This window comes from Electrona antarctica (assembly GCF_951216825.1).
Source record: "Electrona antarctica genome assembly, chromosome: 5".
Lineage (NCBI taxonomy): Eukaryota > Metazoa > Chordata > Actinopteri > Myctophiformes > Myctophidae > Electrona > Electrona antarctica.
In genome coordinates this window covers 52,332,788-52,349,929 of record NC_136810.1, presented here as the reverse complement: position 1 = coordinate 52,349,929, position 17,142 = coordinate 52,332,788, and the positions used below count along the sequence as shown (strand labels likewise).

The 17,142-nt window shown below is 42.4% G+C and overlaps 1 protein-coding gene across 3 annotated transcripts in view; it reads left to right on the top strand.

Moving 5' to 3' along the window:
- Nucleotides 1–4,242: 4,242 nt before the first annotated feature.
- The window catches only part of ambra1b (autophagy/beclin-1 regulator 1b), a 37,712-nt gene continuing 24,812 nt past the window's right edge, over nt 4,243–17,142 (top strand). For all 3 annotated transcript variants that reach the window (XR_013789975.1, XM_079500749.1, XM_079500748.1), the window contains exons 1-4: nt 4,243–4,590; nt 9,164–9,367; nt 14,304–14,362; nt 16,710–16,893. Coding sequence is in view for 2 of the 3 variants with exons in the window: in XM_079500749.1 (XP_079356875.1) it covers nt 9,236–9,367; nt 14,304–14,362; nt 16,710–16,893 (375 nt within the window). In the remaining variant the exon portion in view is untranslated. The remainder of the gene's footprint in view (nt 4,591–9,163; nt 9,368–14,303; nt 14,363–16,709; nt 16,894–17,142) is intronic.

Genomic DNA, 17,142 nt, shown 5'->3' with positions numbered 1-17,142 from the left:
CATGCATTCCTGTTTTGTGTTATCATTACTAGTACAGTATTTACAATGTGCCTGAATAGATATTGTCAACATGCCACCTAGATAATGTTGTCATTGAAGGAGGAGGTTTGAAACATACTGTATACTGTATGTTCAATTTATTTATTTTATTTTTTTGCAATTTGTAGCAGAACATAAAACTCAGGACCTCAGGAACTTGAATGAAGGAATCTTAACACAATGTAATTTGAGTGAAGGGCCTGGGGTTGCTTGGGAAGGGTCGTTAAGTCGGGTTGGGCATGTACTGTATAGAGGACCTACTGTATGCTCATACTGTATGTAATCTACTCTATCATTTAGTGTCCTCTTTTAAAGCTCTCAACCTCGAGAACGCTATACCAGAGGGTGTGGTCAATTTCCGTTTACTTAATTATTTTTCAAGATTTAATATCAAGTGACCACAAGGATAGGATGACTAGTAATCTCCATTTATTTATACAAATGCTGAGGAAGGGTTTCAAATAAACACTCACTCGAGGACTCTGCCATCTGCATGCAGTATAGCTTCAAATCCAGTCTCCAGATAATGGTCATTGTGGATGCTCGGCTGAGTTACAATGTCATTTGGCCAAGTAGGCATAGTTATGTACTGACTGAATCAATGAAGAAACCAATCGACCAGTACAGTACAACAGAGAAACTGCATGTCCTCATACCACGACCTATCACCCAAAGGCGGTGCATCGTGGTCTTAACTCTTTTGATGACAGTTTAAACCAGGGGGGTCCAAACCTTTTTCAAAGGGGGCCATATTAGAAAATATTAAAACACCCAAGGGCCAACTACACTACATTACCTAATATAACCAGACGTGCAAGGTAAAAAAAAAATGAAATAAAATAGCCTTTCTTTGACCCCTTCAGAATGAGACAACAAGGAACAAAGGAATCCTGTCAAATTATACTCTGGGAAAAAACTTGTAATGTAAAAATGGCCCATACTGTTGAGCGAGCTGTTCATAATACAACTCAGGTATGAAGGGAAATCCTGGGAAGCCTGGGAAGCATTCCTTTTCGGGTTTATGATCCGGTCGGGAGCGGATGGTAATTTACGTCATGTTGTAGTCATTGATTTGTAGTCATCAGGCAGGAAACCACAAGCCGGAATCAGAAATACCCCAAATAATTCCTGCAATCATAATTTTAGGGCATACCCAATCAAATCCTTGATATACTTGTATAGTTTTGCAGATTTTTTAAATATACATTTGAGTGTACTTTCCAGAGACAATTTAGCGTCTGTTATCCCACAGGGAAATTCTAGTTTGATTGACACTCAACACGTTTTGATTATCTATCTATCTATTATCTATTATCGTTTTGATTATCTATCTATCTATTATCTATTATCTATTATCTATCTATCTATACTAACACTTTTTAAGAACTGACATTCCAAGAATAAATTAAAATGTTTCCCCCATTTTCAATCAATTTAGTTACCAATACCAATAAATATGCACAGCAGTCAGTCCCTGTTGCTGCCAATCTCCACATTTGGCCAGCGGAGTGTGTTGTCAACTTGTGTGTACTGTTGACAACCATGTTCCTCCTCTGATTCACATGGAGTTGCAAGCCGCTTCTTTTCACCTGACAGCGAGTGCATGTGGAGGTTGATATTATCTTCACCATGCAGTTCCCCTCGATATCCTTGATGAACAGGTGCATAGACCAACTAGTGGCAGTCACTAGTACAAGTAAACGGCACGGATATACAGTAGAATCCCCTGCCAGCTTTGCATCTGCAGACACTGCCAAAATTGTATTCGTTGGAGTTCTTTACCTCTGTGCCACCCAGACACCCCATATATAAAAGAACACTTCCACCCAAGAAAGTATATACATGTATTGGTAGTAAGTCAGTTGAAGTATGACATATCCCCTAGCAGACCACCAAAGAATACTGTTATAATGTCATGACCTCCTCGCCCAGCTGTGTAAACATTTAAATAAAAATCACACCCGTGTGAACTGAGTGGTGCAAGGTCTTATATAGCCTGATCAGCTGTGGTCTGACGTAATGTCAGTGACCATAGTAACCATGCTCATTTTTGAGTGGTGTAAACCACTCCTACGACTGGCTTTGTTAGTTTACGTGTCTGTCTGTCTGTTCGTACCAAAAAATGAGCACGGTTGCTACGGTCACCCAGTTCACACGGGTGTGATTTCATTACGTCAGACATTACGTCAGACCACAGCTGATCAGTCTATATAAGACCTTACACCACTCAGTTCACACGGGTGTGATTTTTTGGGTACCACGTACAGGTACACGGGTACACGTACAGGTACACAGGTACAGACAAAGCTGGTTGTTGGAGTGGTTTGCACCACTCAAAAAGGGTGATACATATTACAAAATAGGGTACTATAGTATATGACCATATAGGGTCAGTATAGGGGGGTTCCACATACAGAATCCATAGAGAGGGTTTATCTAGATCTGGTCTAGTCTAGATTAGAATATGGCCTGGGGAAGAATAAACCCTTGAATGACCTTTTTCTGAGGGAACATTCAGCCAAAATAGCAGATCTAGAAACGAACAATGAGTTGCACCAATGACGTTGTTGGTTGTAGATATATTTCCTGTGAAGATATTATAGAGTGTGGGGGGGGGGGGGGGGTTATAGCATATAGCCCTTGGGAATCTGGTCAACTAAGTATAGGGTTAGCTGCGTAAGTGGTTGAAATGAGGTACAGTAAAACCCGACGAGGTTGACCCTTCATGGCAGTCGGCCATAAACGTCACTTGACCCCTCCATTGTGGGAGTTGCCCAAAGTTATCCTGAGGGCGAGGCACTGGCACCCCAAGGCACTGGGGCTCCTTGTGTGTGTGCTTTGCTTGCTTTGGGCCGCGTTGCCATGTCTGCTTATTATAAGCAACCTTTGACTTGTTTTTTTCTGTAAAGTCACTTTATAAATAAATTATTGGTAGTTGCTGGTTGATGTTTTTTTTGGGCTTGATTCTAAAGTGTACAGTAGTTGCTTATTTGGGCTTGCTTTCACATTTCTTCACATTAAGGAACCCCAGATTAATATGTAATTGTCCACGGACGTCCATCTGAACATATTTTGTGCCTTTTTTATTAAAATGTTTAAAAAATATTCAAAATATTTTGATTTATTCTCAATGTGTTTTTAAATAACAGATGTACAACCTCACAATGTGTGGCTGTGAGCTTGTAGATCAGCTATTTTCATTTGTGGTTGTTTTCATAGACCTGGTCAATTGTTTATCTTGCAAAACTGGCAACACAGCAAGAGAAATGAATACATTTTCAAGTATGAATTTGGAACATGAAACAGCAACAAAGAAGCTTCAGTTCCATAATTTCTACATGACTGGCATGTTGACGTACGTTGTATAAAAATCAATCAATTAAATAAATAAAATATGTTTTAATGTTACTTTATCTTGTCAGTCAGAGTTTGTTCTGCAAAAGGTTTGTTTTCAAAGTTGATGTGAAGTTGTTCACTCCATGGGCACGTTGTATGCCGCATACAATCAGATACAGAGATCTCCATATATGGGTATAAAGGGAAGGCAGACAGACAGATGGGTACAATGGACAAAAGGTATCTATGACAACAATGCATAACTGGGGGGCCAGGAGGGGCATGATGTTTTCTCAACGGGCATCGTTCAGAGGGGCATTGATATTGATTGATTGGCACCTATGGACGGCTGCAATTTGAAACTGGCCCCTTAAATGGCTCTTAAGTTACAGTCAAACAACTCACTATCCCCTTTTCCACCGGTTGGTTCCCAATGGGACCGGTTCAGTTATTTTTGGTTCTTAGTCAATGAGCCAAAGTTCCAAAATTGGAACGTAAATGATGAATTCAGTGGGCAAAACCATACCTATATTAGATTGTTATCACCATGAATTTTTTTTTTTGTAAATATGCAAATGAGGCATTATATAAGAAAATATGCAAACAATAGAAAATATGAAAAAGCTACTACTGTGGATGTGTTATCATATATTAATTGACTTATATTGATCCTATAAACAATTTAATATAGGTATAGTTTTGCCCACTCAATTCATAATTAACGTTCCAATTTTGGAGGTCTGGCTCATGGACTAAAAACTGGTTCTGAACTGAACCGGTTCCGAAATCCCAACCGGTGGAAAAGGTGTCTCTGAGTCAGTTCGATTATTTCGATCAGTGCGACCGATGGACTCTGGGATCTGTTGACAGCCCTGTCTGATACCGAAGCTAGCTCTACTGCTAGGCTAGGCTAGCTAGTACTAGTTACGCAGTAGGCGGTCGGCAGCTCTCAAATGTCTTAGTTTAGGAAAGGTTTTTTTTTACGTTGCCATCTTTGTCAGATGATAATATGACCGTTGTTCGTTTCGGTTCCAGCAGTGGACGTTAGTTAGCGGTCATCGGCGCTGTTGTTAACAATTACCGATGTTCGAGCAGACCGCTTGTCGTTTGCAACGGCAACATTTTTCTCTCTTCTCCGAGCTAGCTAGCCTAGTCTTTTAGCTTCGCCCTGCGATGGTCAATTTGAAGACTGAAGCTCGGTGAAAAAGAAGGAAGGTAGGCCTTGTTGGGTCTTCTTCGGGGTTATTTCATACCGGTGTGCTTTCGTGCACCGTTGAAAACACTCGTTTTGTATTATTACTGGAAATAATCTTGGTATCACAAGCCAATTTAATATTTCATTTTTTTAGCTTGCTAGCTAGAACCGGAATTGTCTAATGTGTAGCCCTGGACCCCTCATCAGCTAGCTTAAAGCGGGATATAACACTAGCTTACCGTTAATTAAAGCCAATATTAACACACATAACTAATGTAATCTAACCGGTTGAATTAGCTACATGACGTCAACACATGAACAACATACGCATATTTTTCATTTGGATGCTTGTTTGCTGGCCGCAAAACGAACCGGTGGTGTCTGACTTAATATGGCTAGTTTTGATTATGTGTCAAAAACCTGGGCGATGCCAGCCATTAAGCTGTCATTACTGACTTCTAATGTTGGCCCAGTTGTCACTGGCTTAATATATAATAAAAAAGGAAGCTTGAAACCATATTAAAATACTCCAGCAAATTGAAGCAAATCATTATAGTTTAGACAGTTGCACGATCCAAGTCTTGTACAATGTACATCATCAAAATAGTTTTGTCTACTGCTAGCCTAGTACTGTACTTAATAATAGATTCAGGAAGGGAAAGTATCAAGCCTGTCAGGTTCAGCCCAGAAATTACCATTATGGTGGCATTATTTTATCAAATTAATCTGTCTCTCCCCAGAGACTCCCATTATATGAATGTAGGTTATTCCAGACAGATAACGATTGGTCTGCTCTGCTGCACATCTGGATGGAAACTAAGGCAGGCTTCCATTTTCTTCTGTGTGAGAGAACTGCTCTATTTTTGCGACACATTTAGACGGACACCTCTGACTGGACTAAATGATAGGTTTTAATTTCAGAATTCAAGCCGTAGGAGTCCAAGAGTTTACTCTTGATTTTAGTTTCTTGAGAAAATTCTGCAGACATTATTAGTTGTGTTAACTTATCTTGTGTTGTGGTTTTGTTTTTTCAACTAACATCTTCTGGGGAACATTTAGAGAACACAGACCAGTTTTTGTCACTAGTGTGTACTTTAACACTCGAGACCTGGGAGCTGCCCAGTATAAGTACAACCAGATTCTATTATTGCTGTTGCTGACTACTAACTACTGATCTGCTCTCCTGGAGCAGTTTAAGGATGACTTTCAAGTCAAGCATTAACCCTACCACAGCCCCATGAGACACTAAGGACAAAAACAGAAAAACACTTAAAATGGATATAAACAAATCCTGCAGCGAGATCTGACAATTAAATGGTGCTCTCTTTTCGTCTATGACAATCTAAATGACCGGAGCACAATGTTGATCTGTGTGGAATTTTGGATGTCTCTTGAGTTGACTTTCTTGGAATTGCAGTTTAAAATAATTTGCAGGGCCAAGCCTGCCAAGGGGTGTGGGTGTGGGTGTGTGTGTGTGTGTGTGTCCTGGTTCTGGTTCAAGGCTAAACCCTGCGTGTTTGTCAAAATCTAGCCTCGTCGTTTACAATTTAAATTACCTTTTGGTTGCCAAGGCCTGATTTAGGCCTAGACATAAAATGAAAATGTAGAAGCGATGCTTCACATACAGTTTCTCACTGTAGCATTTGGCCTAAATTAGTCTTTAAATATAACTGAATTGTAGAACCGGTGAGCCATTCATGCACCCTGTCAGGCAGCTGTTGGGTCTGTTGGTTTGAAGTTGTGGCTATGGGCTGAGACTGTGGTGACAGGAAAGGCCTGAGGAGATTTTCGTAATGGAAGTCATCTCTTGAACACATGTGGATCTCGAATCAGGAAGAGTTCTGCTGACACCATGAAACGCTGCACAACGTAATAACACTGGATAAAGTCATAGTTTTCAACTACACACATCTTTGGACTGCCATTTTGTGAAATAAATTATTCTTAGTTAGAACTAGAACTAGCGTTATCAGTGTTTCCCCTATCATTGCCTTGGGGGGCAATTTTTGGGACACCCCGAAGGTCAAATCAATTTTATTTTAGTACAAAATCCAACTCACAACAGAAGTAATCTAGGCACTTTTCACAGAGCATTTATGCGCTTTCAGAACACTGAATTTAATTTAATCAATTTCAATCTTCCCAAGTCTGTCAAAGACAAAGATGTACTACATTATATAAACTCTTCCTGAAATAACTACAGTATATACAGCGCAGACAAACTTTGGTGTTATGGGAACAATATTATTCTGTGATGTGGCCTTGGGCATAGATGGCATGGGCTAAAGGATGTAGGATAGTTGGCAGAATAGTTGGTAGAAGTGAGATGGTTAGAATTGTAATTCACACAGCGGATTGTAAAGTTTGCCAGGTAATTATTAATTAAATATTATATGCCCTGGCAATATAAATATATATATATATCACTCCCCACGCACCCCCAGTGCATGCCGCACACAGCGTGGCCCTATTTCATCCAGCTTCCCTCCCTGGCCGCATCCAGTCCAGGCACTGACCCCCCTCCCCCCCCCCCCCCCCACACACACACACACAAAGCAGTAAATACTATGATGAACAACTTGTCTGATAACAGTTCTTGTTATCTGCACTCAGTGGAGATGCATTTCCCTGCTGCATGGCATTGTCACTATTTCTTTTTTTTAAATGAAAAAGGGCAAAACAGTTTTGCTTGGCGTTCCAACTTCCAATTCCAGTTTCTTTTCATCATGATGATGACGCAATATAAATGTATAATTGGCACTGAGGCCCTGGCCTGTTTAGACTGCCAGCCCATTCCGGGCGGCTATGGAATGAATTTGAAATCAGATTTTTCCCAATGTGGATATAGACCATAAATCTGATTTTAGATTTTGGCTGCTAGTCTGAACAGGGCTATACGGTAACAAAAAGTGTACAGGGTAGACCTCCGGTGGTCCTCTAAGCACTGCGACACTTTATTATTTCCTCTGCCAGGAGATCATGCGTTTATCTCTGTCTGTCTGCAGCTACCCCAGGGTCTGATTTTACTTTTTTTTCCTCATACTTGCCCAAGTTGCCCTGCAAGGCAAGTACTTCTCCAAATATACTTGCACCATCAAAGTTTCTACGGTACTTGCCCTACCGAGAGCATACCACTGCTGGCAGTGCGGTGCGTAGATTTCACTCAAAATATATGTAAAATCCATTGCATTTTGATTGACATAAGATGGGTTTCTTAAAAACAAAGCATAAAAAATCTATTATTACATCAATCTATGTATTTATAGATGAGAATTGGATTTCAAGTCCTTACTACAGTTGCGGTGTGTGCCCACAGGACGCGTGCCGTGCATGCTGTATCCTATTCCTCGCACATAAACCTAACCAAATTATATAGGAAATGCGTGTGTGAGGAAGACAATTGATTGTTAAGCGTGTTTAATCGACGTACACATATACATACATGCACACTGATGGTGAACATGGAGCAGGGACAGACCAGCCATTATCCAATCCAATGGTCCGTCTGTCCGGGAATTGAACCGGGGACTTGCTGTCAGGTATTTGAGCCCATGCATCAGGTCTCCCAGAATGCCCATTTCTAGTTGAAAATGTCAAGGATAATAGCCTGGCCCCTAGCCCCTGAATCGCTAGCCACGCCCATTAAAAAGTTCTGGGAATAATGGAGTGAAACTAAATAAATTCAGCCTAAATAAATGTAAACGTGAAGTTATTAAGTTATTATCCTACTTACTTCCATTGTGATCCAGCCATATACTAGGTTTTGTATATGTAATAAAGTACAGTGTACAGCTATCTCCTTCTCTTTGAGTGTGTGTGTAGTGTATATCAGAGGAGATTGAGCATGTGCGTGCGTGGCTGCATGCATTTGTGCATACACAAGGTAGTAACAAATTAGTTATGTTATTACATTATTAGTTACACACAAAGTAAAAAACGTACATGCTACTTAGGGAATAAATGTATCCCAAGTTCCCAACTGTGCCCAATGAAGTTTCCTATTATCATTCTTAAAAAATGTATTTTATTTTGTGGCTTTCGCCTTTTATTTTTTTTGGAGGGACAGACAGTAGGCTGACAGGAAATGGGGAGTGAGATGGGGGGGGGGTGACATGCAGTAAATGCCATCGGGATCGGGAGTCGAACCCGCGGCACACTGCCAGACTGGATTACCAGCCAAGGTGCCTGGACCACTGAGCCACGGCCCAGGCCTCCTATTATCATTCTTAATATTCTTCTCACTGTAGATTTCTTTGAAGCATCTTTTTCTAATTTGACAGTGCCGGGCACATTTAGCAGCAGGTGTATTATTGAGGGTATGCGCATGCTTAAAGTGAAGGGCACGTCGAGTGGCAAATCGAGTGGCAAAGCAACATGCAAAGTGAGTTTAGCATTGTTTAACGTTGTTTAATGCAATCAAATAGGACTCTTCTGTTTGGATGTATGGGCTGTCAAGGCCAGAAAGTAGTTTTTTGCCACTCAGTAGGCGTTCCTGCATGACTTCCTGGTATGATGATGATGTCACGCGCATACCCTCTATTGAGAACTGTGTGGTCCGAATCCGATCATGTCGTTTGTGTTTCCCCTCTTTAGGTGACTCTCTGCATGGCGACACTTTAGCAGCAGCAGAAGGAGTGAGTTGTTTCCCAGCCAGGCGGCAGCATCATGGCGTCACGCCAGAGGAACTCTGTTCGGATTCTGTCCAGTCGGGAGCGTGGCTCCCAGAATTTCGGCTACCAGAGACATCTGCAACAACTAGTTGAGGAAAAAGTGCGCTGGATGAAATGGCAGAGTCAGGTAAAAAAACTAAAATGAAGAAGTCTATCCTGCGAATGTGTACTGTAGTGTATAATAATAACCCATTTGTTCTATATGTATTAACCCATTTTGGGCGGGAACCCCTTTTGGTGTTGGCATTACGTTATGCTTTAGCTATTGAAAAATAGCAGATCTACAAGCTCGTAGCGCGCCACCGAGTGGCGCGCTACGAGCTTGTAGGTCTGCTATTTTTGAAAAATCGAAGAACGACTGACACAGAAACATAGCTTTTTCAGAAAACTGTCAGGATGTAGAAGACATTTTTAGAATCTGATCTCGGGCCTAAATGGGTTAAATTGTGTTAATGGTAATTGTAAAAGTCATGTTTTCAATTGCAAAAAGTTATATATATATTTTTTTGACTCCCATATTTTTGACGGTAACTAACCATTCCATATGAATGTGTAAAGTGCGAGTCTTGTCTCGCTCCTCTGACTCCCAGTGAAACGTCGATGACATTTAAGATTCCTTCGTTTGTGTTCAAGGCCCATAACGTTCTTCCTGTATTGTTGAAACGTAAGACCAATCTCCCAGGTCCAGGACACTCTGGATCTGACAGTTGGTTGTATGGGAAGACTCCACGGTCTAGCACAGTATGTCCTTACTGTGCTAGAGACCTTGACTGCGTTGGCACCGACGTTGAGGAACGAATTCCCTTTGAGGATCAAAGCTGGCCCCCACCCTAGGGACTTTTAAAAACATGCTTAAGACCCCACCTTTTCACAGTAGAGGACTCCTAGGTTTCGCTTGTTGTTTTGTGTGTATGTGTGTGTGTTTTGCCTCTACTCCCTGCTGTTGTAACTCAGTTCTTGATGTACTTGTCCTAGCCCATTTTGACCTGAGATCAGATTCTAAAAATGTCTTCTACATCCTGACAGTTTTCTGAAAAAGCTATGTTTCTATGTCAGTGGTTCTTTGATTTTTCAAAAATAGCAGATCTACAAGCTCATAGCGCGCCACTCGGTGGCGCGCTACGAGCTTGTAGATCTGTTATTTTTCAATAGCTAAAGCATAACATAATGCTAACACCAAAAGGGGCTCCCGCCCAAAATGGGCAAGTCTAGTCTTCTATGTCTTGCCCTATGTTTTTCTCTTTTCTTTTTCTTCTGACTGTGCTCCGGGCCAGTGTAATAACTGGATGGGGGGTGCACTACAAAATACTGAACCTATGAACCTACTTGTTCTCTAAACCAGAGGTTCACAACCACTGGTACGTGTACCTGTGCTGGTACGCGGGCCAAGTCCCACTAGTGTTACGCGAGAACGGAATCCCAAGTTTTCCCGACCGTGAATCTATAACACTGCGTCACCAGGATCAATGATATGCTCATTGACCACGATATAACATTATGTTGTGATATAATAATATAGCAGTGGGTATAGGCTACGTGAAGCCAGTCGACTGTCTTCCGTGTTTTGTTACGATGATGCGCTACTGCGACGCACCCCCAGCCACGCCGGTCCACGACCAATTTATGAACCGTCAGCCGGTCCGTGGTAATAGAAAGGTTGGGGAAACGCTGCTCTAAACCATTTTTGTATGCTACTGTCTGCCCTGTGCACTGCCACCAGATACTCTATGCAAATGTTGTGCTCGCACAGATGGGACGAATATATTGTCAACTGACAATTGGATGAATCAAGTTGTCGCTTGTAAATTTTCTTTTGCAAAAAGAAATTCTGCCTCCAAGAATTCAACTCGACACTCGGTTGGTTATGTAGGGAAAGCCAGTCTGAAAAGGTGGGTTTTGAGTGTGCTTTTGAACATTTCGAAGGTGGGGGCAGCTCTGATGTGTGTTGGGAGTGAGTTCCACAGAGAAGGGGCGTGGCCACTGCGAAGGCCCTGTCACCCCAACTGCTTATTTCCTACAATGGAAATCATCATCTTTCTTGCATCGTTATGCCTTTGATAGTGGTGTGTTGTGCAACTGTACGCTATGTTTTTGCCAGGTGAAACTTGGCTTATGATCGCTGCTGTTGGCTATGGCAACTTATGGCTACTTTTGCACGACTTGTCATGATTGGCTGCCCGAGTCTGACCCCATACACTGAAACGCCGCCTAAGCCAATGGGAGTCTGACCCCATACTCTGAAACGCTGCACGGATGTCTCAAACCAAGCCCCCAGACTAACATTGAAGTGAATAGCGGGGTCCTGTTGCTCGTCATCCGCTATCTAGATAGATATATTATAAACTCTATGGTCTCAACCCAGAGTCTGTAACGCTGCAGCGCGGAGCGAGCCACTGACAACAGCGGCTAATGTTATGAGCTCTGTCTGGAGCTACAGGAAAGGCATAACAAAACACAGTGATTGCACCAACAAAGGAACGTCTGAAACGAACAAAACCAACAGCCGGGAGGTTGTGACAGAGTTGTTTCACCTGGCTGTTGTCTGTCAATGATACGCATGTCATTAAAGCAATAAGCCACGAGAGGTCTCAGGTTACCGGGTATTTTACAATGGCTGGGAGGCGTAGGCAGACCCGAGGCACTGCCGAGGGTCTTCTACCCTCCCAGCCATTGTAAAATACCCGGTAAGCTGGGGCCTCGAGTGGTGTATTGCTTTTCTAAAACGGTTACACACATATAGCAATATTAACCTAATAAAACTATTAAATTCACAAAAGTAGCTACGCTTTGCGCCACCAGAGCGAGCCACATCACTTCCTTGTTTTGCTGCAAGTAGGCTATGTGACGGGAGAATAGCGCTTGATGTCTTTACGGGGCCGCCTGGAGCCACACATTCACAGTCATATGAGCCGGGCGGCGCTTAGATGCCCGCACGGCATGGGTTTGCCGTGCGGGCAAACCCATGACGGTACAGCTACAGAGATGCGGAATCAGCTGCGAATGATATAAAGTGATTGAAGGTGTGGGTTATCGGTGAAATTTACACCGGTCACGTGGCGGTAACCAGCCAATCAGAATCAAGTATTGGGACTACCCGTTTTAGAATCTTGTTTTTACCACATGAGCAAATTGAGCATTGTCAATAAAGACAATGCAATGGTGAATTCATTTTAAATGTCCTTTTTCTATTCACCAAATTATTCTAAAAACTGATGCAGATTGCGGGGTTTTTGTTCTCTGAACGAAGTGGAACTGGATGTGAGAGTATGTTAAATGAACACTAAATAAGTACCACTGGAGGTGATCTCCCTACTTTTCCATTGCAGTTTGACCCAAGTGGCACAGGATACCTACTGGTTAAAAGCAGATATACTGAACAGTCTATGGTTTAAATCACTTTAAATTAATGTTTTAATGGTTTAAACATTTATTTCTATGGTTTCAAGATTTGTTTTAATTCTTTTTCTATTTAATAAATATAGCTCTTCTAACCATAACAAAAACACTCAAAATAATGAATCCATGGTTTTAACCCATTCTGGGCAGGAACCCCTTTTTTATTGTTTTAATCATTATGTTATAATTTAGCTATTGAAAAATAGCAGATCTACAAGCTCGTAGCGCGGAGTGGCGCGCTACGAGCTTGTAGGTCTGCTATTTTTGAAAAATCGTGAAAATATTTATTTCAGAAAACTGGAGGATTTAGAAGATTTATTTAAAATTTCGAGGTCAGGCCTAAATGGTTCAAGATAATTATGTGTACATTTTTTGTATTTTTTAAATATTTTAATTGTTTGAAATTATTCTATGGTTCAAACGACTTACAATGGAGACTGACTAAAGACGGGCACTAACCCAAAGAATGGATGCATGCAACACCTTCAAGGAAAACCTAGCATGCTAAATTCTTGACAGTATCCGAGTCCCCCAACCTGCAGGCTGCTTGTTCCCAGAGAGCCACTAGCTAGCACCTTACGCACCATGGCATCATCCCTAGCAGCTGGTCGCTGATGCTTATCAGGGTCCCCTGGACAGGGAGGGGAGCAGGCGATTCTGGGAATGCAGCCAGCAGGGCTGAGAGAGAGAGGGAGTGAGAAGCACCTTGCCAGTGATCTATTATCGTTTTCCTTATTTTGCCTTGCTCATTGTCATCAGCAAGGTGATGGAATCCACAGGACTATCCTCCCCTCATCCATGGCCTTATCTCCGCTAAACAATATGGGTTCAGAGACGAATCACAGCACAGCCAGCCAACCTCACAGTTTTGTGACCCAGACCTGGAACAACATCCTTGACAAAGGCGTGCATTGTGCGTGGTGTTGCACTAGATAAAAAGGGAACATTCGATTCGATCAAGCCCTAAATGGACCCTCCAAGGAAAAGGGAAACGAGGTCGCCCCAGGAACGACTGTAGACGGGGTGTCCGCTGACGCCATAAACTATTTTAATAAGTATTCAATGAATGTGTGTCAAAATAACACAACTGTTGTCCTGTAACACTTTCAGAGGTCCTGCAACAGACATCAGTAATGTCTGTGGTATCACTCATGTACACTATTTGCTAATTGTTGTTAATTTTCACTGGTTCCACTAGCTGATACTGGACTCATACTATTTATTACTATTCATACTACACTCTGTATCTGCTTGCAGATATATACCGTATTCACTTCTGTAGTGCCATGTCTGCACTGCCTCAGCTATGGTGTGCTCTTAGTAATCAAAATAATGGTAGTTGAAACAAAGGGCAAACGTTTCGTCTATCCAGCCTTCATCAGTGAGTTCACACTGATGAAGGCTGGATAGCCGAAACGTTTGCCCTTTGTTTCAAATATGAAATAAACTATTTGAACTGCAGTCTTGGTGTGTGTGTGCGACCCACTACCTTTTATTTTGATGTGTTTTGAACGGGTAGCGCACCTATAGTCAGAGCGCGGTGGTCCATATGAAGAGTAATTTAGTGCTCTTAGTAATCCCACAATTGTATAATAGAGCATTGATCGCGGCTACTTGTGTTTCATCCACTTGGCTGGGTCTTGTGTTTGTTTGTTTGTTCCCAACAGAAAGTGGAGCTGCCAGACAGTCCTCGCTCAACCTTCCTCTTGGCTTTCAGCCCTGACCGGTGAGTCATAAACCATGAACTCTTTAACTTTTAGCCTAACCCATAACCATACCATAATAATTTCCTTAACCCAAAACACCTTAAATTAACACCTACCTATAATTTAAAGCCTGAACTCTTAGGCCTCACTCAGACCTTTACTGCATTGCTGTATGCTTGTTGTGTAGTGTCATGGCCGCCCCAATGCATTTCCAATGGAGGTCACATGGTTTGACACAACATTTGTGTTGTGTGAGGGGGGGGGGGGGCAGTCGAAACACAGCTGAAAGCCATACAACAGACCATGTGACCTCCATTGGAAATGCATTGGGGCGGCCATGACACTCACAACATTCATACAACGCTGTAAAGGTCTGAGTGAGGCTGCGTTCACACGGGCAGATGCAAAAGATTCAAAGATGCGAAGCTACAGTGTATTTGTAGCTGTTATAGCTTTTGCAGCAGCTACAAACGTCCGATGCATCTTTGCATCTTCATGTCGCTGGCTTCCATTGACAATGAATGGTAGACTGTAGCTTTGCATCTGCCCGTGTGAACGCAGCAGTACATTAACCCTACCTGACCTGGTTCAGGTGGTTCTCTCTCATAGCCACAAGATGGATAACATGCCCACAATATCTTGTCACTACAAGTGCTCCCAAGCCAGGTGATTTGGTTAATTAATGTCTTGGCCACAAGATATAAGACGTGTTCAGTCCTGGTCTTGTGGCCACCAGAAATGGAAGGTATTCCCACAAGATGAGGATCTTCCTCTCTGCTCTCCTTCTGTGTAATTCAAATGTTTAACACGATTCCTTCAAAATAGGAGCTCTGGGGTGCCGGGAAGACATGGCTGCTTTTACTCTGTAAACCCCCCCCCCCCCCCCCCCCCCCCCCCTTCTGTTCCGGAAAGAAACTGAGATATTTGTTTGCTTGCTTACCTCGCTAATAATCCGATAAAAGTTCATATTTTTTAACGAGAGGCAGGTGAGAAGTCAGAAATGAAGAGCTTAGTATATCCATCAGATCAAAACCACGGAGAGCGCCCTAGATTATTAGGAGATACAAGGCATTCTTTCTGCAGCGGTAAACAGGGAAGTGAACGGACCGCGCATGAACGAAAAGCGAAGCGTATGGTGGCCTTGGAGTCCAAAAAAAGAAAAGAAGAGGTTAACACCTTGCTTGGCCGGACCCATTTAATCCATGTGCCAATCATTTATAGCGCCCGGACCACTTTTACCGGCGCACCGGAAGTTGTTGTTAATGTCTGTGTAGCAGCTAACAATAGCCACATCGACAACAACGGGAGGTAAGAATAAATCTATCGAGACTAGCGACTGGACCGCGGAGCGCCGTCTAACACAGGATCTTTTTTCAGAATTAGACGGGATGATTTAGATCGGGAGTTATGAACGTTTTAAGATTTTCGTTTTCGTCAGCTAAACAGGCAGGGAACATTTACGATGACGTGTCACTGTTTGACACGTGATCGGATTGGGCAACAAGCGCTCCTAGGCTGTGGAGCGACGTGATCGGTTTTTATATCATTAATCTCCGTCCTATTTATCAATCTCCGGCTTGGGCACTTGACCATGACCTTGAACTTGACGGAGATCTCCGCCCCGGGCCTCCATGGTGTTAATGGTTTAGTTTGATGTTGGTAGTCTTAACTAACACTAAACACGGGTGATTTTCATTTTTCACCTGGACAATTATATTTTTGTAATTTTCATAATTCTACTATTCTACTTAAGCAAGCAAAAACATGTCTCCGATCTTTTTCCGGAACCGAAGGGGGGGGGCTTTACAGAGTAAAAGCGGCCATGTCTTCCCGGCACCCCGAGCTTCTATTTTGAAGGAATCCCGACGCTGATTGTGTTAATGAGGGTGTGACAAAAAGGACGTTTAGTGTTAAAGGGGTTGTTGTTTTTCTTTTCCTGGGCCCTATATTTGGATCTTTTGGACCACAAACAAAGGATGGAGCGTGTAAAAAAGTATTGGAATTGCCTCTGGATGTTTCGTGTCCGGATCGAGCTGCAAGCTGTTATTATTCAAATTATGCTTTTATATTTATTTTTGTTTTGCTTTTCCAATTACAGGCTCTCCGGGGGGGGGTACTCTCCGGGGGGTGGTACAAACAAGAAATGTGGCAACTGAAGGGACCGTTTCCAATAATGTTTACACCCACCCTTTTTGTTTGTGGTTCAAATAGGGCCCAGGTTTAAGAATAAAAAGCTTTTTAAGGGAATTCCTGATGAGCTGTTTTGCTTTTGTGTCCAGTATAGCGGTATGTCTCTACGGTTATGTCCTGGATAAAATCAGAGAAGCTTAAAGGTCTAATAATAAAAGGCTCTTTCTCTCTCAACAGGACCCTTATGGCTTCCACACATGTCAATCATAACATTTACATAACGGAGGTGAAGACGGGGAAGTGCCTGCATTCCTTAGTGGGCCACCGTAGGACCCCGTGGTGTGTGACCTTTCACCCCACTATCCCAGGCCTTGTCGCTTCAGGGTGCCTTGATGGAGAAGTCCGAATCTGGGATCTGCATGTAAGTACTAAATAATATTTGTGACCAGATTTGATTGAGAGACTGCCATCGTGCAAATTCCAGCTCTTCACCAGAGGAGAAAACCCTTTTTTTCCTGAAATAAGTAAATATGAAATAAATGCTTAAACATGTAGCTAGGTGTAATGTTAGAGACCACAGAAGTGAACCTTTCAAGCCTGTTTTCTCAACTCGCTGTTTTCCGCAAGACATTACTCTATAAGCCGTATCTCCAAAACTGTTGGGCCAAAC